This window comes from Nothoprocta perdicaria, unplaced genomic scaffold, assembly GCF_003342845.1.
Source record: "Nothoprocta perdicaria isolate Ctin4 unplaced genomic scaffold, notPer1 scaffold_160, whole genome shotgun sequence".
Classification (NCBI taxonomy): Eukaryota; Metazoa; Chordata; class Aves; order Tinamiformes; family Tinamidae; genus Nothoprocta; species Nothoprocta perdicaria.
Genome location: NW_020454761.1, coordinates 1 through 22,928, shown reverse-complemented (window position 1 = coordinate 22,928; position 22,928 = coordinate 1). Strand labels below are relative to the sequence as shown.

At 48.7% G+C, this 22,928-nt stretch overlaps 1 protein-coding gene across 1 annotated transcript; it reads right to left on the bottom strand.

Annotated features, from left to right (window-relative positions):
* Positions 1–3,684: 3,684 nt before the first annotated feature.
* On the bottom strand, positions 3,685–21,085 carry LOC112944141 (netrin-4-like; the record flags this gene model as incomplete). Its single annotated transcript, XM_026035520.1, has 7 exons — positions 3,685–5,152; positions 7,757–7,927; positions 10,009–10,077; positions 11,785–11,900; positions 12,563–12,776; positions 19,436–19,624; positions 20,959–21,085. Coding segments are annotated over 7 exons (1,023 nt in total), but the record flags the coding sequence as incomplete, so codon positions are not given.
* Positions 21,086–22,928: the final 1,843 nt, after the last annotated feature.

The window sequence follows — 22,928 nt, the reverse complement described above, 5'->3', positions numbered from 1 at the left end:
AAACACCGTCATCAAAAAAGCAACACATCAGCCCAGAAGGTCCACGCACAGCTGATCTCCTCCCGCCTTATCGGAGATACGGCTCTTCTGGATGCTGGGGTGGCAGCCACCGGACATGTTTGAGATGTTTTCTCTATTCACTGTTGATACTGAAGTCAATATGACAACTAAAAATAAAGATTAGGAAAAAAAAAATACACTGCAGCTATTTGTTCCAGAGTTGTTATGTTTACCCATACCAGCCCGCCTTTCCATTTAGGCTGTCCGGTAGTACCAGATGTTCAGGCATTTTCAGTAACATGGTCACATCCCAGAAGATTTAGCCCGTTGCAGCAACTATATTAAACACGCCTGTAATTTTCCACTGCAAAGGAAGGCCGCATCCCTCCGCAGGCAGCGAGGGATGGCAGGGACAGGCACCAAGCGCTTGCAGGGAGCTCCGCACAGGCCCTTCTAGAGCACCCTGTGGGCAGGAAGGGGTTTTGCCAGAGGCTGAGGCAGGGACTCCTGTGGGAGGTGCTGAGGAAGGGAAGTGGCAGCACCTGCCCCTCTCTGTCCATCTGCAACCAGCCGGGCGCTGCGACCCCTGTTTTGTGSGTGCACAACATGGTGGGTGCTGGGCTTCCAGGCAAGATCGGGGGCTCCCTGAGTTAAAAACAGCAAACCGCATCAGGCTGCGGTGTTCCCTGAGCTGAAAGCAGCCGGAGGCTGGGACAGTGCTCAGGAGAAATATCACACGGTTGCTCTACCGGAGCCCTCCCTGGGCGTCCTGTGGTGTCTCTGGCTCCTGGGCCCGGCCAGGCCTCTCTGTGCCCAGTTCAGCTCCCTGGAGGTGTGGGGAAGCGCTGCTGGTGTCTGTGAGCTGGACAGGCCCTCCTGCCGCTGCTGCAGGCGAGGAGGAGGCCAGGGATGCAGGCAGTTGCTGTGCCCATGGGCTCTCACTTACACCTTGATCTCTCATGGTCCATGGTCCCCATGGTGTCTCACTTACACCTTGTAAAACACCTCAGACTCCACAGCTCTGAGGAGGTATCTGTTGAGGAGGGCCAAAGCGAGAAGTGGTCTTTTACAGGCCCAAACTGGAGGTGTTGAAGTGCTCTTGCCCATGACTCGGCCCCTCAGCTGTCCCCCCTCACGCTCCTTGCAGAATGGGCTGCACAGGAGCGTCTGGCCTGGGAGGTCCTTTGAAGCAGTAGGATAGAAGTTGACCACATTTGCACTTGGCAAGTATTAGCATCTGTACGCTGGTCTGCTTGAGAGATGATGCTGGGCCAGCTCGGGGAAATGGGGATGTGCCACCTTCTCCAAGCACTGGGCTAAGCTTGTGGTAGGTCACCAGCTTTGCCTTCACCAGTCACTGCCGACTGCGAGGCCCTTGGTGTGGGTTTGGAGGAGAAGACCCCTCTGTGCCTGCCGAGCTGATGACTGCAACAGTGCTGCTTTTCCTGCCATTGGTTTTGCCACGCAGTGGGATGGCTGTTTTGCCACCCTGCTGCTCCTAGAGCTACTGAGCAATAAATCTGCTGTTCAGGTAGGTAGGGAAAGCTGTCACATTCTTCTTATACATACAAAAGATAGAATTAAAAATATAAATCAGGCTACACCCAATGAACTCACTCGGTTGTAAAGMCTTAGTTGTCCCAACACACTATTCAAGCTGCAGAAGGGCTTGGTGGGCTGCCCTGCTGCTGCTGCTTCGAGGTGGTCTCATGTGAGCAGAAGGGTTATGTGAAACCTGGTTGCTTTTCCTCTTTGCTGATGTATGGCCTGCTCACTCTGCCCTTCACTGCAGGCACAATTAATCCTTCGAGCAGTGGTGTGCAAAGCCCCAGGTCTTGTCGTGTTATAATGCACTGCAGTTACGCAGTTTACTGCTTTTTAGTTCTTTCATCGTGAGCTTGGAAAACAGCTGGTTTATCTTTGAATCAATCCTGTTAACTCTCAAGATGGGGGCAAAAAAGCACTGATTTGAGACTGTTTGACAATACTTAATGCCATGGGACACAGGAGTTTTGATTGGAGCCCATCTTTGCCAATGTTGGAGGCCACATTCACAAGTCAAGATTTCTTGCTTAAAATCTTGTTTAAAACTCGAGTTGCTGCAGTTGAGCAATGGCCAGCACTCGAACTTGAGCCTGCTACTCTGCACCTTGCCACATGCTCCTAAAGAGCAGCCAGCACTCGTGCCTGGAGCAAGAGCATCTCCTGGCCAGGCTGAGTTCATGGCAGCCAAAGTCCCTAGAGAGCTGACTGTCCCACCAAACCYTAGCTCTTCCAGCCTTGTAGGTGCTCTGCATCTCCCTTCACTTCCAGAGCRCTGAGTTGTTCCTTCTCTTCTGGCTCAGTGTGGACGTGAATCTGCTGGCACCTATTTTCTCCTGTTGTCCCCATTCAGACAGGAAGCCAAAGCTGCTTCTAACACCTTCAGCTGGCTACAAAGCTGCTGCACTTTCTGGCAAGTGGCTGGCTCTGGATGGGTGGTATGACAAAGCATATATAGGGAGGATATGACAAAGTACGTACAGGGAGAGTGCCTTGAAACTAACAGTGAGCTCATAGCTGTACAACAGATCTGTCCAGCCTTTGTGGCTCAGGGTATCTGGTATTTCCATCTATGTGAATCCCAGCTGAAAGGAATTAGGAAACACCTGTAATCCTGCCAAAAACAAGATCCAAAGAGCCATGGGTAGGTCTGAAGATGAGAGAGATTCTGACTGGCTTGCTTAAGGTGAAGGAACGTTTCTCCTCTCAGCAAAAGTTCTGTAATAAMAACCCCTCACGGGCAGGTTTCGTAGGTAAGACACAAGCTGTGGTACAAGCGAACAAGTCCCTTCCTTTGTAAAATGGGCAGCGTCCTGACCGAGGCTGGGATGGCAAGCAGGAAGGTGCTGGAAGCAAATTCCCCTGCTCCCCGGCAGCACCCCCAGGGCCGTCCCCATTCCCTGGAGCGCAGGGAGGCAGCGCTTCCCCAGCCCAAGGCTGCTGTCCCGCACAGGAGCGAACCAGCTGGCAGAGGGGAGGCTTTGCGGACGCCCTTCCCGGCCGCTGCCCTGCTTCCCTGTGCCGGTGGGAGCCGCGCAGCGCGGGAGCTGCTGCCCGCGGCGGCCGCTCGCTAAGCGCGCCCAGCCGAGGGGCCCTGCCGCGCTGCCCTGCACCCTCCGGACACTCCTTCCCGACGCTTCTTTTCACTCTGGGGCATCTTTATAGACCTTTGCCACAGCGTGCATTCCCACGGGCTTTTAGTTTTTCTTTTCCCATTACAGTTTCAAATGCAGAGAGTGAGTGTGATTTTAATCATCCACATCTTGCTCTCTATCAGAAACCACTCTGCAGCTCAGGCATCAGGTCAGCTCTAAAAATTTTTGGTAGAAATGCCCCCTCTTTTGGGAAAGGCCTATAACTAAGTCGCGTCAAATAGCCCTGAAACCGGATTGCTGTGAGCCATCCACGTTGCCTGGCCTTTGCCACACGGAGAGGTTTGCCTTGCGCAGGGGAATTGATGCTCCCATGACAACTTTCCTGCACCTCATCCTACTTTATCGCGTGCTCTTTAGTGCCGGCATGGAGAGTAGCACGAACAGTAACCAGAGATGTAGATGTTGAAATCATATTATATTTATTACATACATGAGATATAAAAATGAATTACCAAAATAGTATCATTTTCTGTGAGTCCACAGGACCTTGAAAGAAAAATACATAAGTGGATTGGTAGACTTGGGCTTTTATGGTGTTGCACATCTTCCTTTTCTCTCCTCTCACACTCATGAACAAAATACACTCTATGCAATGTGTTTAAAGATGCTTTACAGAAAGATATACTTTAGTGCTGAAAACTGCAGTAAACTGTGCTATATTCTGTACTGGTGTTAATGAGGAAGTATAATGACCATAGATATTGCAAACAAAAACACGGAATAAAACAGATCAAATGTTCAGTTTTAAATACTAACATAAAAATAAAATAAACTCCAGGCCCACCATGAATCACTGTCTTGTGATATGTAAATGAGAGTCCTTTCGGTCCTCAGAATCCATTGCTTTTCCAGCAGGCGGTTTTCTCCTGTGGTGATTGCATTTTTTTATTTCCAAGTCTCTTCTTCGTTTGATACTGTTTATGAAGTCTCGCTGGAGTCCTACCCATAGGGTCCAAGTGCTGGTCTGAAACTGGGACTTCAGTGCAAATACATCATCTTTCACATTGCATCCTCAGCTCCTCTGAGCGGCCAGAGCCAGGCCGGCCGTTCCCTTTATACCATTAACGCCGTCCACAACGCGCCTTTCAGGAGTGCTTCTGTTTCCACAAGTATTTTCTCTTGTGCCACTTTCAACAGCTTCTTCCCCCCACACAGTTAGACTTTCCACGCCACAAAGTGGCGGGTAGTAAAGTGCTTTACACAATGACATATTTACATTGGGACAGGCTCATACTCCTAACCCTTCATGGACCAAAGCTCAGGGACGCTCCGCTGGCCGGAGCGGCTGCTCCAGCGGCACCGTGGATGGGACCTGCCTCTCAGCAGGCCCGTGCCGAGGCAGAGGGACCCCTGCCCTCCTGCTGCTGCGGCACCCTGGGCGCAGCCCCGGCGCGTGGCCGCCCACGGCCCTCCCTTCCCCACAGCGCACGGGAAGAAATCCGGGGGCATCACCCCACTCTGGATTTATCCCGGTCACAGTGGAGCTTCCTTTGCCTCTCCAGGGCAACGACTGATTCCGGGGTGGCTTTGCAGGAGTTATTCCAGGATTGCACTGCAGTGGGACAAGAACCCACCCTTGCCTGGATTTCCCTCAACGTAACTGTGGCCACGGGCTCACGCGAGCACCCTGGCAAAGAAGCTGAGGAGAGGAAATGAGCATCAACTGGGAAGGGCTAAATCAGGCAGTGCCTACAAACCGGAACACCTCGCTACACATCTTGGCACTATTCTTTACATTCCAGTTTTCATCCTAGAGGTCTTCTCTCCGCGAAGGTTGCATTTTGTGCATAAAGAAAGGCCGCAGGCGGCCGTGCACTCCTAGTTGCAGTCTCGTTTCAGAATCTCCAGGACCTTCCTTCCCAGGGCCGACTTCCACTGCTGGACAAAGCTCTTCATGTTGACCACGAGTCTGCCGGTCCGCACATCCTCGTGTCCCGCTACCAGGTACTCCAGGCCTGCAAAGCAGCAAAGCAGTCAGTGCTGCACGGCTCAGCACTGCTATAAATGTCACTCCTCACATTTGTGTGCCAGCAAAACTATCTGCCTTGAGGCACAAGCGGAACACACGCACATGCTCCAAGGGAAAGCAAATATTACATTGGCTGTGGTCTCAGGAGGGCTTCATTTGATTTTTAATCTGGCTTTATGGAAGCGCAAAAATAAAAGGAAACAAATGACTGGGGTGCCCCAAGCCCGAGCTTGAGCTCTGCGTTTTATCCTGCTGCTCCCAGGAACTCTGTTTGTGCCCGGCAGAGCTGAGGCTGCAAAGGGGACTTTGTTCCCGGGAAGGTGGCTGAGACACTGACAACTTTGATGATTGCTGTTCTCCTGGAAACTTACCCTGCGCCTGCCTCCGTGTGTGTGTGTGTGTAGTAACTATCCCTCATGGGACTCCTAMGCACGTTCATCAGCTGAGCAACAGCCTGCAGAGACCTGATAAACGTTTGGAGTCTTTATTTCTTGCCAAAATCTCTAAAAGCCTGTTCGGTATCACTTCAGCGTTGTGAAACAGAATAAAAATATTAAAAATATGCCTTTTTTAAAATATTTTGATCTTTGATCTCCCCTGTGTTTTGAAGAGATGTGATTTCCATTAAAGCTCTATGTCAGGAAATTGTTTTATGTCAACTTGGCTTTTTATCCTGTTGGTTGTTTCTTCATGTGGAGGTCATAAGCTCTGACTCTGAGAGGGGGTTAAATCTGCTAGTATGGTATTGCAACTATCCAGAAATGAATGTGGTAGCTAAAAAAATCATGAGAATTTAGAAAAAAATACTTGGGATTATTCCCATTTTTCCTCTTTGAAAACTGTGACTCTGCATGATGTGAACAGCTGGTATTTTTGCAGATTCCCCTTAGGACCAAGAGATTTTAGAAACTTCATTACTACTTGTTAACACAAAAACGGAGATTAATGTGTGACTGTGAACTCAGGGGACTCCAGCAGCTGCATTTGCAGAAAACACCAAGCTTTGCAGTGCAAAACGCAGGAGGGGGCAACACTGYAGATACCTTCCCCGACCAACTTGTCCAAGGTTGAAAGAGTGGAAAAATACCTGCACAGGAGCACCGTGCACTTCAAGGCTGTTCCACTAAACTGCAGCAAATCTGAGCAAAGGGCCCACTTAGCTTTTTTTGTAGACACTTTTTAGCAGCTTAAACCCCCAGGCACCAGCCAGCTGGTTTTCATGCCAGCAATCTGGCAAGGGGCCAGGAAGGAGAGAGTAACACCAGCGTGCCAAGCGCTGCGGAGCATTTGCACCCTCTCTCTTTTCCTGCTGTCCAGGGGCAGTGATTTAACTGCTTGTGCTGCTGTGGGCTCGCTCACCTCTGCTGGGGGAATCCAGGGAAAYGGTGCTGGGCTCGGGCAGCCTCAGAGCTCTGTGTCAGCTGAGGGGCCACCCTGTGGATCTGGTGTCTGCTCGCATGGCGTTTCTTTATAGGTTTGTAGCAGGGCAGCTATGTCTGGACTTGTATTGCATATGGAAAGATTAAACACCTGTATCTATTTAATTATGGATTTACAGGGTTTTACTGCTATCCAAAAATCCTACAGCTTTTAAATGGAAAAGTCCTGCCTAATGCTGCTGATTCATCTGACCCTTGCACCTGACAAGGYATCCTCATACAGCTGTGCTCTTGCCTTCAAAGCCAACTACAGGCACTCCGGTGGAGATGAAAGGCTGCAAATATCTCATCAATGAATAACCTTTCTGCATGATTCAACCTCGCAGACGGCCCCTTCCTCCCAAAAGAAGTTCCTAATGCTGCACATCTAAAGGAAATCTCGGTATTTAAGTCTGCATTTTGATAGGGTGATTCCCAAGTGATGTGTTTACACTGCAGAAAGAAAATCCTTTATCTGAATTCGCTAGTGACTTGCTTTATCTTGCAGCCATAAAGGAAGGTGCGGCAGCGGGATCTTAGTTTGGCTCTGTGGAAAACAACCCTGAGTCTGCATTTCCCAAACCCTGCAGGAGGCTGCACACACTATTTAACTGGCATTGATCACACTTCATTTCAGTGAAATATGAGAGGGAAAAACAAAAAAAGAGAGAGAAGATGAAGTGTGAAGCTCTCCTATCACTGCAGAAGGCAGAATAGTTTCCTCTGTACCTTATGGGTGCAAACATTTACTTTCAAAGGGACACCTTCCCTTGAGATTAGATGATAACTTCAGAACAGTAGCATGACTTAGATGAGGTCTGAATGTTCATATGGATTCAGATTGGCATCAGTTTTGAAAAGATAKGTCATATAGCTGAGGTGTGATACACATCTGCCTCCCTTTGGGAATCAGTGAGACTCGTGAAGCTGGAATACTGTCATTGCAATTCATGAAGAGCAATTTCATTTTGAAAGTCTAAAGAATGAAAAAATGTTTTTCTATGAAAATCCATAATTGACAGAGATTGCTTTTGGAATCCAAATGAAGTAAAAGTAATTTAATCAACATTAGGCTACAATTAAGCTCACTGGTATAAGGGAATTTAGGAGTGATAATGAAATATGTATAAATATGGTGTGTACTTTCCATGGTGACAAAATTAAATACCTACCAGGATTAAGGATTGGACAAGTGCAGCCTCTGTTAGTCCAGGATTCAGGATAGAGAGTCCTCTTGCCCCGGAGAATCTTCAGCTTTGTAGATTTCAAGACCTTCTTGATCTTCACATTGACTTCTGCATGGGAGCCTTTATCGTGAGCAGATAAGATTTTTGTCTTTATCACTGTGAAGACATGAATTTCAAACAAAGAAAATATAAAGTATTTATAACAGTCTTTTTGTCTAATGTGGTTATRGCGGAATGAGCCTGATGACCTTTGCTGAAGCTGAGGCTTGGCACAGCACTAGGTAAAYGTCCTCCCCAGTTATTATCAGGACCACGCTGGCTTAGTCTCCCCACGACACTTGGACTTGCCAAGCAGGCAGCAGGAGATGGCCAGTGACCTGATTTCTCCAACTTTTGATGGCCCTGTTCTCCGCTGGAGCTCGGCAAATACTTCTGCTTCCTTAGCACTGTTGGAAATCAGGCTGCAAGTCTCGGTCCTACGGAAGGAGCCTGAGGCTTTGCAAACCGTGCTCCTCATGCAGAAAGCAGCAAGGCAGGGGGAAGGGCTCCTGCGGGCGGCTGAGCGCTCCTGCTGCCGCCCCTCCAGTTCTGCAGAACCACCAACCCAAGGCCACGGCTGAGACTGACACATTGGTGGGGACCGAGCCAAATTGTGGGCACCTCTGAGCTCACAGATAGCAACAGACACACTCCAACCTTTGGGTTTCCCACATATGACGGGCCAGAAGCTCAGTGAGTGCTGGCAATGACCCTCCTGTGTCCCTGCACGGCATGGGCCTGGTGCATGGGCAACTTCCAGGGCGCGCTGATGCCCACAGAGGTGGGCACTGTGCATGGCAGCACYTTATTTAGGGGGCATGCTATGAAGTGTAGGAAACCCATCCTCCTACAGTAAGGCCTCCTGAAGCTCATGATGAGCCCCRTAATTCATCTGTCTCTCCTGTTCAGCAGATACCGTTGCATGTTGAGTGATGAAAGGGTGGGAAACCAGAGTGCACTTTAGGTAGATAAGATTTATGAACTTGGCATTTTTGTAACTTTTTTTTTTCCTCTTATCTTCTGCAAGATTAAACACAGTCACTATCGCGTTCAGGAAGGAGAGCAAAGCAGAATCAGATTTTTTCCTACTATCACTAAGCCAGGGCTATATTTCAACGAGCTGCGGCCCCTTGAACTCCCCTTTGTGGCTTGCTCTGCAGCCTGCCGAGGGTATGGATTATCTCTCAGTGCATTTTCAAGTTTAGCGTGAGATGGAACAGGTGCAAAARCCCTCTGGAAGATTATGAAGGAAGGGAGTGTTGGAAAAACATTCCTTGGTCTGCAGTGGTCTGAAGGAGCCAGTTTGCTAGCACAGACTGGGGGGATTTTACCCAAAGCTCCCGATAGCTGCTGGAGCAGTTCTCAGTGGAGTGTCTTGTGCAGTGACCACCATCCCTCCTCCAGTTCAGCTTAATTCAGATTTAGTGCCTTCTAGACAATGCTTGGGGCACCTAGTCTACAGATACAGTTTCAGCAATCCGTTTTTAATGATAGTCCTTTCAAGTYGGCCTCAGACCTAGACAGCCTCTCGGAGACCTTCCCATCTCTGCTTTCCTGCAATTTCCTGGGATTTTAGCTGAAAAGAGGGGCAAGTAATAGAACGAAATGCTTTCACCAAGATTGACCGGGCACAAATATCTATTTGACACTGAAATACATTTGAAGACATTAAAAGAAGTCCTAGAATTTCTCTCCAGATTAAGCAGCCCATGGGTTTACATGACTGAAGTGCTCCAGTGCCCACTACTGAGTGCAGGCAGTGGTGGGACAGGACGTGCCCTTCCCACATGGGCTCTGGACACTGTGCCCAGGAGCAGCAGCTGATACCAGGSAAAGCTCTTACACAGCCAGGCTCCCTGGGGAGCTCCAGGAGGGCAGGAAATACCAGCCAAAGCTTCATGTCTGCAAATAAACCTATACTTACATTTTCCCCTTGAAAATGATCCCTGAAATAGTGAAACTGAAGACAGATTGTATATCTGTCCTGTGAAACACCCAGTGAGCTTTTATGGGACATAGCACAGGTACCTCCTCTCTCATACTGCAGTAAAAGGCTTAACCTACACTATGCCCCTTCTGCAGCCCTTGCTGATTTCTGAGGGCTCAGTGTGACAAGCAGCAGCTCTGACGTTCCCCTGCTCTTAAGCAGACTTGTAACTCTTCCCTTTAYACTCCAGCCACCACACCAAGCAACTCACCATAGGTGTACTTCATTCCACAGAAAGCCTTGGGATTCCCTAAAACTTGTTCTTTACATTCGCATTTACCTGTGAAAAGAGAATGAAATAAACATCTATGTGTTGCACCTAACAGATGGGCATCTTCATTGAAATTTGGGAACACACCAGGTGAAAAGATACCTAATCTTTGCCTTCGACTTTAGTGAGGTAGATYAGTCTGCAAACAGAAAATCTGAGGGAGCCTCTTGGTCCATCTGACGCTGGTAGGAAATTGCCAGTATTTCTCTTCTGGTAGGCTCTCTGATAAGCTGCAGCCAGCATGTTTTTTTACAAAGTGCCTCTGTGAAGTCCTTTGGAGAGGCACCAACCTGTGGACAATTATGGTAGTCTGATTCTTCTCTAGCTTGCTCAACCATAATCAATAATAATTAAGGTGAAGACAAATTACACACTCYGTAGCTGGGCTACTCCCATCTTGCTACTGAGCAGCGAAACCTCCCCAACTTTCTAGGTAATTCCTTACCACTGGCAAATGCACCATCTTAGGGTCTCCTTTGCAGCTAGAGGCCAAGGGCTCCCCAGTTAAAGACATGATATTCTGTACACTCCAGGGACCCTCCAGGACTCAGTATTTCAGGGGAGCTTTAGCTGTGTTGCAGACAGGTTACTTTGGCAGGACATATTCACCTAATCCAAACATGCACAATGCAAAAGCCCTGTTTTCAGACCTAGGTTCAATACAGTCTTAGTTCAAGGGCAATTATTTTTTGTTTACTGATTAAAGAGAAAGTAAACAAAGGCCTTATTATTTTGCATTAGGATGAAAATAATAAGCATGACTTTCCCTGTGGTATTTTTCATACCATAAGGAACCAGACAAAATTTTGAAAGGAAACGTACAGGTTAAGGCAGACTGATGACTTCCATGAGTTTAGAACAAAGAAGAACATGATATACTTGCTTATGTTTAAATTGCCTGGATAAATGATAGCACTCTCCCTTCAATTAACTCAATTATTGTATCTTCAAGATTTTATCATGCAGCTTTCTGAAAATGTAAGCAGTTACACTTGCTTGCTTGTCTGCAATGGCTTCGAGGGAGGGTGGACATTGTCATCTGTCTGCACTCACCCTACAGCTAGGCTGCCTACCAACAACCACACACTGTACCTGGGGTGTCCATACTATGAGAAAAGGAGGAAAATAACTTGTCCGACTGAAACTTTACCTGAAATATGAGGTCATCTGTAATTGCATCATCAGCTATAAGTGATGACAAAGTTGTTGTTGAATTGTTGATTCATGAATTTCCTAAGTCTCTGTCCATTAAATGGAGCATCAGTGCTCCAAATAATGTTTTTAGGTTGTSTAGCAAAACATATTAGGTCTGCTAAATGTAAAGACACATTTTAAATATTATGGACAAAATAAACCAAATAGAGCCTTTAAAAACATATACAACAGAATTATTAAATGATGTGACTCAAGCTTCCAAAAGCCTTCAAATTCAGAGCTTGSGCTGAAAATTCAGGCAGATAATTCTTGCCTTGCTGGCATTTACACACTCAGTCCAGGTTTTGAGCCTGGAATATCTGCCTCAATTTTCACATCTTGATATTTGTTGACTGAGAGAGCCATAAGGGTGTGCAGGTTGGTGAAGGGCTGCAGGTGAATGAGGGCTATGAGAACATATGTTCCCTCCTGCAATTAGTTGTAGGCATCAATCACCAGGCAGTGCAAGAGACCATTTCCAGCTCGGCTCCTAGCAAGAGGYCTGGGGCAAAGCAATCTTACCAGAGTGCCGCAGCGCAGAAAAGCCTTGCTCGTCCTCCCAGCCCCAGGCCGGCCCGCTGTCGTTGAGCACCGCCTGGAAAGGAGGCACTTCGTGATGCCACTCTACGTCCGCGCTGCTGGAAGGAAAGGGACACGCTAAGGCTTCCTCCTGAGGCGAGCGAAGCCACCACCGTCTACCACTAAGGATGTTTTCCAGCCAGGACCTTCTCTGTGCATCTTGATTGTATTAAACACACCCAGATGGAAGGAGCAATTTTAAGAAGTGAAGAATTTGCTCTTTGTCGGAGTGGATTATAAATCCATTTTTGGTTTAAAATGCCCTCTAGGATATTTTTATAAATATCATCAGTACAGGGGAAAGAAAAAAAAAAAGAGGAAGATGTAAGATGCAGGCAGGCAGCTATTTTTAAAAAGTGCCACTGTGACTTCAGYGTGCTATAGCTTGCCTCTATGTCCACAGCAGGCAGTGCCAGCCGCATTGCAGTGGTAAGGCCACTAATGGAGCCATCATCCCTACTCGCTCGGGTCTCTGCAGGGCTCACGTTTCACCCCAGGAACGGCTGAGGGACAAAGCTACAAAGAACAGGAGAGCTGCTGGCCCCAAACACACGCACACTGGCACAGGGGACGACTAACGCCACCGTGCYGGTGAGCGGCGCCGGTCTGCTCGTCGCTGAAGCGACGCCCGGCCCCGACTCCCGCCTCACCCCGAAGCACTCGGCGCCCGCTTTCCCCCGCGCCCCCTTCCCGTGCGCGGGGCGCGGGCGGCCCCACTCACCCGCTGAGGCAGTCGCCGGTGAGCGGGTCGCAGCGGCGGGCGCAGTGGCAGGGCCGGCAGCCGTGCGGCCCCAGGCCCCAGTAGCCCGGGAGGCAGCGGTCGCAGCGCGGCCCCGCCACGCCGGCCTTGCAGGGGCAGTCGCCGGTGCTGGGGTCGCAGAAGGCGCCGGGTGCCAGCGGCAGCGAGGCCGAGCCCAGCGGGTGGCAGGCGCAGGCTGTGGGGAGGGAGGAGAGAGGTGGCCTCAGGGCCCGGCCTGGAGGCTCCATGGGGAACCGGGCGCTTTGCGGCGGGAAGGCGCCGGAGCACCTTGGCAGTTCCTCCCTTCACTTGCAAAGGCATCGTTAAATTTCTAAACATTAAATAAAGGCTGGCTGCACCAACGCCTTGGAGATTTGCTTTGGYGTGTGCTCCGCAATGTGGGATTGCCGGGTGCGTGCTGGCGTGAGGAGCTCAGGGATCTGCGCGATCCCGCCGCTGAGCTCATCCCAGACCACCGGCGGGTGCTCTCTGCACCTCTCACAGCGCTGGGATGAACGGTGGCATGGGGATGCTCCCCTTACCTCTCTCAAAACCACTTACAGCCGAATGATGAGTGGGAAGTGCATCAGGACAGTCAACCAAGAGATGGCCAACCTCCCAAATCAAGGATACCTGGGTCAGGTGCCTTGAAATTGCCCTTGTCCATTGCTTTTTTTTTTTTTTTTTTTTTTTGTATGAACACAATGGGACCTGTTGTGTCCCGCACAACAGGACACAGGAAGTCCCATCTCCAGGTAAGGAGGAACTTCTTTCCTGTGAGGGTGACAGAGCCCTGGAACAGGCTGCCCAGGGAGGCTGTGGAGTCTCCTTCTCTGGAGGTCTTCAAAACCCGCTTGGATGCCGCCCTGTGCCCCGTGCTCTGGGTGTCCCTGCTGGAGCAGCCGGTTGGACTAGATGATCTCCAGAGGTTCCTTCCAACCTTGAATATTCTGTGATTCTGTGATTCTGTTGTTCCATCATTAACATAATATTGTAAGGAAAAAAAAAATCTAATATATAATTTTTTTAAAAAATTGAACTCTAATTGTCAAAAGTGTAAACCAAAATCCTGACTATTTGGACAAGGAAATTCATGGTGATGGATGAAAAAATAATTAAGATCTCCTTGGAATACTTTTGCCTAAGTTTCCATTTACTTAAAAAGTGAACTTCCTGTGGAAAAAAAACCAAACACACTATTTGGAAGGAAAAGTCACCAAATACTAAACCAAATATTTATTTTGCAGCTGTGAAGGTAATAGAAAGAAAAGGCTGTGCGTGTAACACAACTGTGCTTTGTCCTAAAACACTTAGTGCGGCACACAGGCATTTAAATCTGCTCTGATGACATTTTTGTGGTTTCGGGGATTTAACATACCTGAATTGTAGTTTTAAAATATTAAAGGATGAAATAATATTGGCAAACAATTTACAGAGGAGACTCAGATTCCAGACTCTTTGTCAAAGTAATCCCCACATTTTCCCCACCCTTTCCATTCCCCCCCACCAAATATAATTATATAAAATTAAAAGATTAGAAAGCCTCTCCACAAACTGTGTCACTCGCTGCAGGCAGTGAACTCCAGCACCTCTAAGAGCACAGTTTTTAACAGGGCTCAGCGAGACTTGCATACCTTTCTCCTGAAGTCTGTGAAGTGTTTTACACCTGACACACGRATCCCAATGCTCTATTTTCCTGCGAGGTGCACTGGATATTTATGGCATTCCTCAGCCCCTTCAGGGGAAATATCAAGCACTTAGCGCTGCACTGTTCTCATGCAACGAGCCAGACCCACTGCTTGGAGATACAGGCTCAGTCAGGTTCAATTCACTTCAGCTGAATTTCACTCCCAAATCTGTTGAAATTTTGTGCAGCTCTTTACATTTTAGTTAAAGCTTTCTCATTTATTTATTTATTTATTTATTTATTTATTTATTTATTTACCTATTGAGAAATTGGGAAATTCAATGGCAAGAGCAAGACCGTGGTGAAGAATGAGAATTAATCTTACAAAGGCCATTGTGAAAAGCACAATATCAAACTCAAAAGGGACTAAAGGCAATGAAAAGTGATAATGCAACTGGTTGTATTTTTTAAATTAATTGTATTATTAAATTAAAGCTGTAAAGAGATGTGTTTCTAGAGGCTTGTCATGTCCAAATGTGCTCTTCCCTCTTCATCATGTCTGTGTAAATTTGTTCTGTGGTTTGGACAAAATTTCTCCCTCAAGAAGAAATCTCAAAGCACTCCAGAAACTGTAGCCCATGTAAAACAGCAGGTGACAAAACAATTTTGAACGCAAATTCAAAATTTGTTTGTCTTATTTGTTTGGAGTGGAGTTCACTTAAGAGAGATTTTAAAATCAGCTAAAGTATCTCCAAGAGATACTTCAGAGTATCTCCAAGAGAGGCTGGTTCTGCAGCTGGGCTCCCTCCTGGAGAAGGAAGCGATGCTTGGGGTGTCGATGAATTAAAGCTGTCAAATTCAAGTTTTTTGTTCTTTCATCTTGAGGTGGAGCCCACTTTGTAACACTGACTAGTATCAATCTAGATACTAGCAATAGTAGATTTATAATACGATAAACATTTGTGATGTGCTGTGGAAGGAACAGCATGCTGAGATACAGCAGAGGAATAAAAAGTAAAAGTTACACAAACTGTAACAGAATTGCATGAAAATAAGACCAAGCACCTCCACGCTCAGACAGAAAGAAGATACTAAAGGACAGATGATGTGAAATCTGGTGCTTACAATTACTGCTATCTCACAGTCTGCCACACTTAAGAGTTGCTTTTAAGTTTTCCTCCTCTCCTCCTATGTGCAACTCACTGTAGTATTTGTAGCCTGAGACACAATCCCAAAGAGGACGGGAAAGGCAGCAGAGCAGTAGATAAAGCATCTACAGCTATTTTTGTGTAGCGTGTCATGGAGGATGTCCTTGTGAGSAGAGCAGGACTCAGCATGAGGTGAGGGGATGACTCTGTCCCACAGGTATCACGATAACACCTGAGTTATGGGGCTTCCCAAACACCAGGGCCCCAAAACTGAGGACTTTGCAGGGGGATAAGGGCCATTAAGCCATGCTCCTTAGTAGGTCCATTAGCCTGTGCCCAAGAAAAAGCTTCCAATAGTGTTTTTGTTTTGTTTTTTAGTTTCATGAGTAACATTATTAAAATGCCAATATGCATCACTGTATTCTGTAGCAATATTTTCTACCTGACTTCCTTGCACATAGGAAGGAAAAACTGTCAGTGCTTCAGAGGTACTGCCTGGGAGTGAAATCCAGTGAATGGGATGCCAAAGGAGCTGAGTTTCCCCCCTGGATTCGCGAGCTGTCAGTTAACCTTTGGAAACAACAAATATTTACCCTAAAAGCCCTACAGTTTAAAAGCAAAAATAAACTCATCAATTATGAAACCTGATTTATTGTCTGCAATTGTACTGTAGCTGAGGCTTAAAAATTCATAGGGGATGTAAAGAAAAGGACTAATAGGTATTAGGGGGAGGGGGAGAGGTATTAGGACTATTAGGACTAATAGGTATTAGGGCGAGGGGAAAGAGTCAGAGGAACAGACTGCTGTTTCAAATAGCAAATGTTTCATTTTATCTGGTACACACCTACTCCTAAGCAAATATTAAACACTCTCTGTCTAAAATAATCTTTTAAGTATCCTTAAAGATTATGGGTTAACAACTCTTTTATTTACTTTGACCTTGGTATTTTTAAATTTTCTTTGCTACTCTGCAGTTGAGCAATAATGGTGACTTGAGCCAGAAGTCAGTAGGCAATTCTGTGGCTTTCCCTGACAAAATAACAGGGCATCACACATGTTCCTTATTTTTGCAAACCATGACACAGTCCTTGGAAATGCTCCAGGTGTAGACTCGCAGTCTTATATAATTTAATCTAATAGTCATTAAGCATTTGCTGTTTTTTTGGAACTGTGTCAAAAAGCACTAACCTGCTATGAGGACCAGAGTCCAGAAAATGCTGAGGTGGGATTTGTGCAGGTAAAAACCTCTCTTGCCAGCAGCTCTGCAAGCTGCCTTGCTGGTTCCTCAACAAGCAGCAGAAGGGCAGCTCGTAAGGCAAGAAAGGACTTGTGGAAAATGTGTGGAAAATGTGTGGAAAAAGGAAGCAAAATTATGTTAGACATCAAACACATGGCATTGTGAAAAAAAATCTGGGTCAATGTTTTAAAAATGAATTCAGAAAACTGAGGTGACTGCATCAGTATTTATGTCCACCATTATGTCAATAAAAGTTTCTGTTAATCATTTAATCTCCACAGCTTCTTCCTGCCAATAACAGCTGGTATAAACCTTTTAATCAAGTCCCTTGAGGTCTGGCTATCCTATAGCTAATGTTGTGATGTAATGCCTGATTTAACTAGCATTGGTTTAATCCTGGTGAGGCCACACCTGAAGCACCCTGTCCAGTTCTGGACTCCCCAAAATAGAAAAGACATGAAGCTACCGGAGCGAGTCCAGCGTAGGACTACGAAGATGATAAAGAGACTCAAACATCTCTCCTATAAAGAAAGGCTGAGAGAGCTGTTTAGTTGGGAAGAGTGAAGATTGAGAAGGGAGCTTATCAATGACTATAAATGTCTCATGGGGAAGCCAGGCCCTTCTCAGTGGTGCCCAGCAAYAGGACAAGAGGTAATGGGCACAAACTGAAACACAGAAAGCTCCATCTGAACATGAGAAGAACTTCTTGACTGTGAGAGTGATAGAGCCCTGGCACAGGCTGCCCGGAGAGGTTGTGGGGTCTTCTTCTCTGGAGATCTTCCAAACCCTCCTGGATGCCACCCTGTGCCCCGTGCTCTGGGTGTCCCTGCTGGAGCAGGGCAGGTTGGACTAGAGGATCTCTAGAGGTCCCTTCCAACCTCAACCATCCTGTGATTGTTATTTGTACACACACACACACACACACACAGTGTTGGCAGCTTTCCCTTCAGGATGGCGAGTGTTTTATAGCAATGCATCTCAGTACCGCTGTTGCTATCTGGTTTTACAAGACAAACGATGCTGATCCTAGCTCAGAAGGGGCAGCTTGATTCCCCTTAGGACCCTCTAGACATCTGCACAAGATTTGGCACTGGGCAAACTGTATCAAAGTCCTTGTAAAACTTCAGTGGCTTGTGTGGGTAGGAGACAACGACCTCTCCTCCCACCTCCAAGGTGAAGGGTGTTATCTCTCAGTGTCCGGAAGACCACATTCAAATCAGTGGAAACACTTAATTTGCCTTCAACAATTTAAAAAGCACGTGCTCATCCCTGACATGTACTGTCATGTAAAATCAACAAGAATTAAAATGCTAGTGAAGGCAGCACAACCACAGCTAAAGCACATTTCAGAACTTTAAGAAAATCTAATAGAGTTTAGTTCATATTTTTTAATACGTTTTCTACCAGAATTCAACTAATCCAGTGTGAGATCAATTCTTCTGTTTTATCTGCAGGGCAGATCGGAATTAGAAAAAGTCCCACAAATATCTCCTTTGAATCCAAGTCCAAGAGTCAAATGTATATTTTCATTAGTGAGACTTCAAAACAAAATACTCTTGTGTAAGTTGAGGCCATAATTTGGCAAAGTATCTGATATTTCAGATAGGAGGACTTGTGTCTCCAGCATACATAGGTAGATAAAGGGACTTTGAAAAGTAATTAAGGTAACTCTAAAAAAAAAAGATGTACATACTACAGCAGCAAACAAATTATTTACTCAAGCGATGAAGACCTGTGGTCAATCCTGTTTCCATGTGGAGTGTCAGGTTTGTAAAATACACAGATGCTACTGCTCATCTTTGGCATGGGCGAAAGGTCAAGAAGAGGAAGGTTTCCCTGCCATGTTGGCTGTGCCTCAGGAGGAGAATTTGCAGAGCAAGAGCCGGATGAAAGGGGTAATTCCCTCTGTGGCCCTGAGACGAAAGTGAAACCGCACGTGTGATCCAAGCCCCAGCTCCCTGGCATGGAAACGAGCCGCCAGATTCTCCTTGATCAAACCCAGTTTTCTCTTTTGGAAGTTGATAATGTGCTCCATTTTCCATCCAATGACATAAACGGGGCACAAGTGGGATTTTTTTTTCCCTGCCACTGATGAAGACCCTGCTCCAGATTAGGTCAGGCAGAAAAAATCCAGTGAGTCAGTGGGTGGCCATATGCTGCATAGCAGCGAGTATGACGGGCCCCTATATTTAGCTCCCCTGTGCAAAGTGCTTGGAGTGGTTTGGGGATCTGGAGTCCCCTCCGGTGAGTCACCATGGCTCACACAGCTCCCTGGAGAGCTTTGCTCCTGGATCACTGCTTTTCCTTGGGAAATGTTGAATATCACACATGGCCAAATCAAGCCCTCTGGCCTGGCTTCCTTGCTGTCCTGCATTCTGGCATATCACTTAGCTTGTGTTCCTGTTTCTCCCTCCATTTCCACCTGCCGCTGCGAACCTGTGCTGGTGGGCGATGCTATTTATTGACTGCTCCCCGTTTGGCCAAGGCACCCTCCTTCTGGGGTCTCAGTCATCACCAAACAAGGACACACGCCGATAACACTGCTCTCCATAAGTAGCCAGAGAACATCCATGAATCATCTCTCTTCCCCCACCCCAAAGCTAGAGGGATCCTCGGGAAACACTGGTCAGCTGCAGACTTTCATCCTGCAAACCTCACGGTTGCTTTTTGCAAACAGCATCAGTAAGGGAATGTGGTCAATACATTGCTGAGATCGTCCCGTCCTTTGCTGGAGCAACATGATTGCTCCAAGCTGGAGCAGGAAGATCTCACCTTTCAGTCTGACACCTTTCTATTTAACCTTTCTATTTATTGAGCACCCAGTAGAGACGATGCTGACTTACGTTTGCAGGCGTCTGGGGCAGAGAAGGGCCTCCGGAGGTCCCGGTAGAAGCCCGCCTTGCAGCGCTGGCAGTGCTGCCCTTCCGTGTTGTGCTGGCAGTTGTCGCAGACGCCACCACTGCGGTTGCCCGACGCCAGCCACGCATCCATGTCAAAATGACAAGTGTCCGCATGCCCATTGCACTTGCACGCTGCAGTGAAGCCAAAGGGAACATAAAGACTTCTTGAGGCAGGGAAAGGTCTTGGTTTATATAAAAGAGAAGTGAAAACCCAAACTGCACTATGGAATGGCAGACTGGACTTAGGAACATGCTATTTATTCAGATATTTGAGGTATCTCAACATTTTCATCCATGTTTCCCACTCCCTAGGAATGACTTTAAGAAAAGGTAGCTTCTCTTTTATTGGTTTATTTTCACTTTTGAAAAATAATATTTTTTCTACACTGTACTTCATACTCCAGTAGCTCATTTTTGATGTGGCAAAACGAAAGCGTTGTCAGAGATTACACAAGGGATCACCTGAATTATCGGCCCCTGTGTGCCTGGGGGAAGAAGGGGCTGTGCTGGAGGCCCTGGAGACACTGAGTCTCAAAAGTCGCAGGGCCCCGCACTGCCCCGCACCCCACAGCAGCAGGGCCCCGCACCCGCAGCGGGAGCCCCTCGCCCCAGGTGCAGGGAGAAGGCACCTGGGGGCCAGTGTCCCCCTTCCCCTGCGCGGGTGCTGGAGGGAGCTACACGCCTGCACTCCTCGAGGTTAGTGAGACCCGCTGCACCCGCTGTGTGACACAGGCTGCCAGCAGATGCGCAGACTCGCTGTCCCTCCCTCGGAGACTATCCAGGCTGAAGCCCATGCAGACAGCCCCATGCAAGCTGAGGTGCTGCTAGCCGAGAGCCAGGGCCGAGCAGCGCCCATCGTGGCCGAGCCCTCGCCAGGATGGCAGTACACAGGCCGCTGTGGCAGCTGCCGCCCTGCAGAGCTCATCCTCCCAGCCCAGTGGAGCCCAGGGCCCTTTGGGCCTGGGAGGACTCGTTCAGCTCAGACCCAGCGCCCTGGGGACAAGGACAAGGGGGCACCAAAAGCTCTTGGCTGTGGCTGGCTTGACCCCAGAATGAAAAAGGCCCAGAAGAGAAGGTGCACACTCCTTACCCCCAGCTGCACCCCCCTCCCCTGTCCTGCCGCCTCCAGATCACAGCAGTGAGCTGCAGCCCGCCAGGCAGGAGGCCACATCCCCCCCAGATGTGCCTGGACACCTCAGAAAGGGCACGCAGGCAGGAAGATGCGCGCAGGAGAGCGCCCTGCGAGCGGCCTCGCCAACAGGAATGGCCCCCATGTGCGGACACGCGGTGCGCGCCGGGCAGCCGTGTGGCTCGGGGTCCCCGCTCGCCAAGGCACTTCCCCCGGCTGCCTGCGCCTGGGTATTGGCTGTCTCTTGGAAACAGCAGGGAAAAGTGTGCAAGCAGGAAGAGTTTCAGCCCTGCAGCTGCTCTGGAGACACTTATTTTTTCCCCAGCTGGCTACTTACACTGACACTCTTTGGGGGCTCCGGTTTTGCCGTCTGCAGCCTGCCAAGGCTGGTCATTGTAGAGCGGAGCACAGTGCTGGCAGTGGGCTCCTGCTGTGTTGTGCTTGCACATGCATTTCCCGTGGACCTAGCAAGGGGAAACAGAGCAAGGATCACTCACCGCAAAGCCCGAGGAGTCTCCGGGGCGCGAGCCATGCCCAGGTAGGGCAGGTGCAGGACCCATCAGCACCCAGGGGGACCTTCCCAACCCGGGCAGCCACCGTGTTGTTATAACCAGCGCTCCAGTTTCAACGGGTGCAACCAGCACAGGCTTCTGTGGCCACCCTCCCACAGCGTCTTCTTTGCAATACAGTTTTGCTGCTCCGAGCCCCACTGCAGCCCAAACTTCTCTTTCTCAACAGATTTTGGCTGCTGTCTCATCAGCATCAGAAGTAACTTTAACACTGACCTGGGAAGTCTTTGCAAGACTTTTTGGCAGCAATGCAAGCACCAAAACCTTTCAAAGACTTTTCAGGCAATGCTCTCCTGCCGTAATAAAACACTGGGACCATGAAGCAGGCGAGGGAGGGTAAGACAGCGTGGCGAAGCGGCCGGGTGCACAGAGGCACCATCTGCCAGGCCGCCAAGAGCATCTCAGCTAAAAGGCAAACATGAAGCCAGCGCTGCTTGGCTGGTCTTGGATATTGGCTGGTCTGCTAGGGTGGTTGTAGTAAAGCCACCTATCTTCCTCACAATGTACTCACCTATGGAAAGAACAAGAAGAAAACATAAGGCAAAAAAGCCAATTTTGCAGCTGACATATTTAGTTCTCAGGGAGGGCCTCTTGCTTTCAATTTTTCTGTCAGGCCACTTCCAAACATTCTTCTTCCAGACCCTCAAATCCCTCACTCTCCTAAATTCACACTCTGCAGTAAAACTTGCCTTTCTTTTGCATCTTCCCCTGGTGCACACACAGGCAAATGTTTTCGAGGTACTTTACCCACCCCAAAGAAGCATCCAGCTGCATGAAAACACAAATCTGTTCGACCTGCCGGGGTGCTGTGGCCGTCTCGTGACTGAACCCCCAGCACTTCTGTGCTGGTTGCCGCAGGGCTTTCTTGCCAAGCCTTTGCCTATGCCGCGGTAGCCGCTAAGAAGCCTGCGCCGTGTCCGTGCCCAGCGTGATCCCTGAGCCCGTTCCCGGGCGGAGGGAGCCGCAGCAGAACGCGCTGGGCAGACGGGCTGCTGTAGGCGCAGCCCTGGAGCACGTACCCAGGCCAGAGGCACGGGGGCACTCGCTGGTCGGCACGCGGGGCCGGGGCGGCTCGGCCAGGCAGCTCCGCGCTCTGTTCCCAGCACGGTGACACCGAGCGGCACCACGAACCCTGCGGGGATCCCCAGGCCCCGCTGGGGCGCGAGGCCACCTCCCCGCCAGGGCAGAGCGCCCGCTGAGCACCCCGAGCAACGCGCAGGCCTGGCCTCGGGCTCCGCTGTTTGTTCTCTTTCGACAGCATTATAATGATTGCCTCCTCTCTGCCTTAAGTCCCTCCACCCCAGCTCTATCCTATTGGAGAAAAACCTTGCTTTTCCTCTAATTCCAGTAAGACAGAAAAGATCCTCATGCAGTGGCAGCAACAAAGAAACCAAGTATTTGCAAGCCTTTTCTTGTAGCCCGTAAGCAGGCAGGTATTTCTGTTCATTAGAAAGAAATACTGCTACAAGTCAAACTAGGAGCTACACAGGAGAAGCAATAGGAAGAAAAGGGAGGCAGCAGCATGTGAAAAGTCACTACTAACACGCTGCCCACACCTGGGAGAAATCCATGCTGGAAAGAGCTGTACGAGGCTGCTGGAAAGAGCTGCACGAGGCTGCAAGAGAGCAGAGCCCTGCGAGTGCCACGTCACGTCGGAGAGCAACGGGGAGGCCGGGGATGAGAAACACAGCTAAAAAGCAGGGGCTGCTGCTCTGAGAGGGCACCAGGCAGAGCCGGG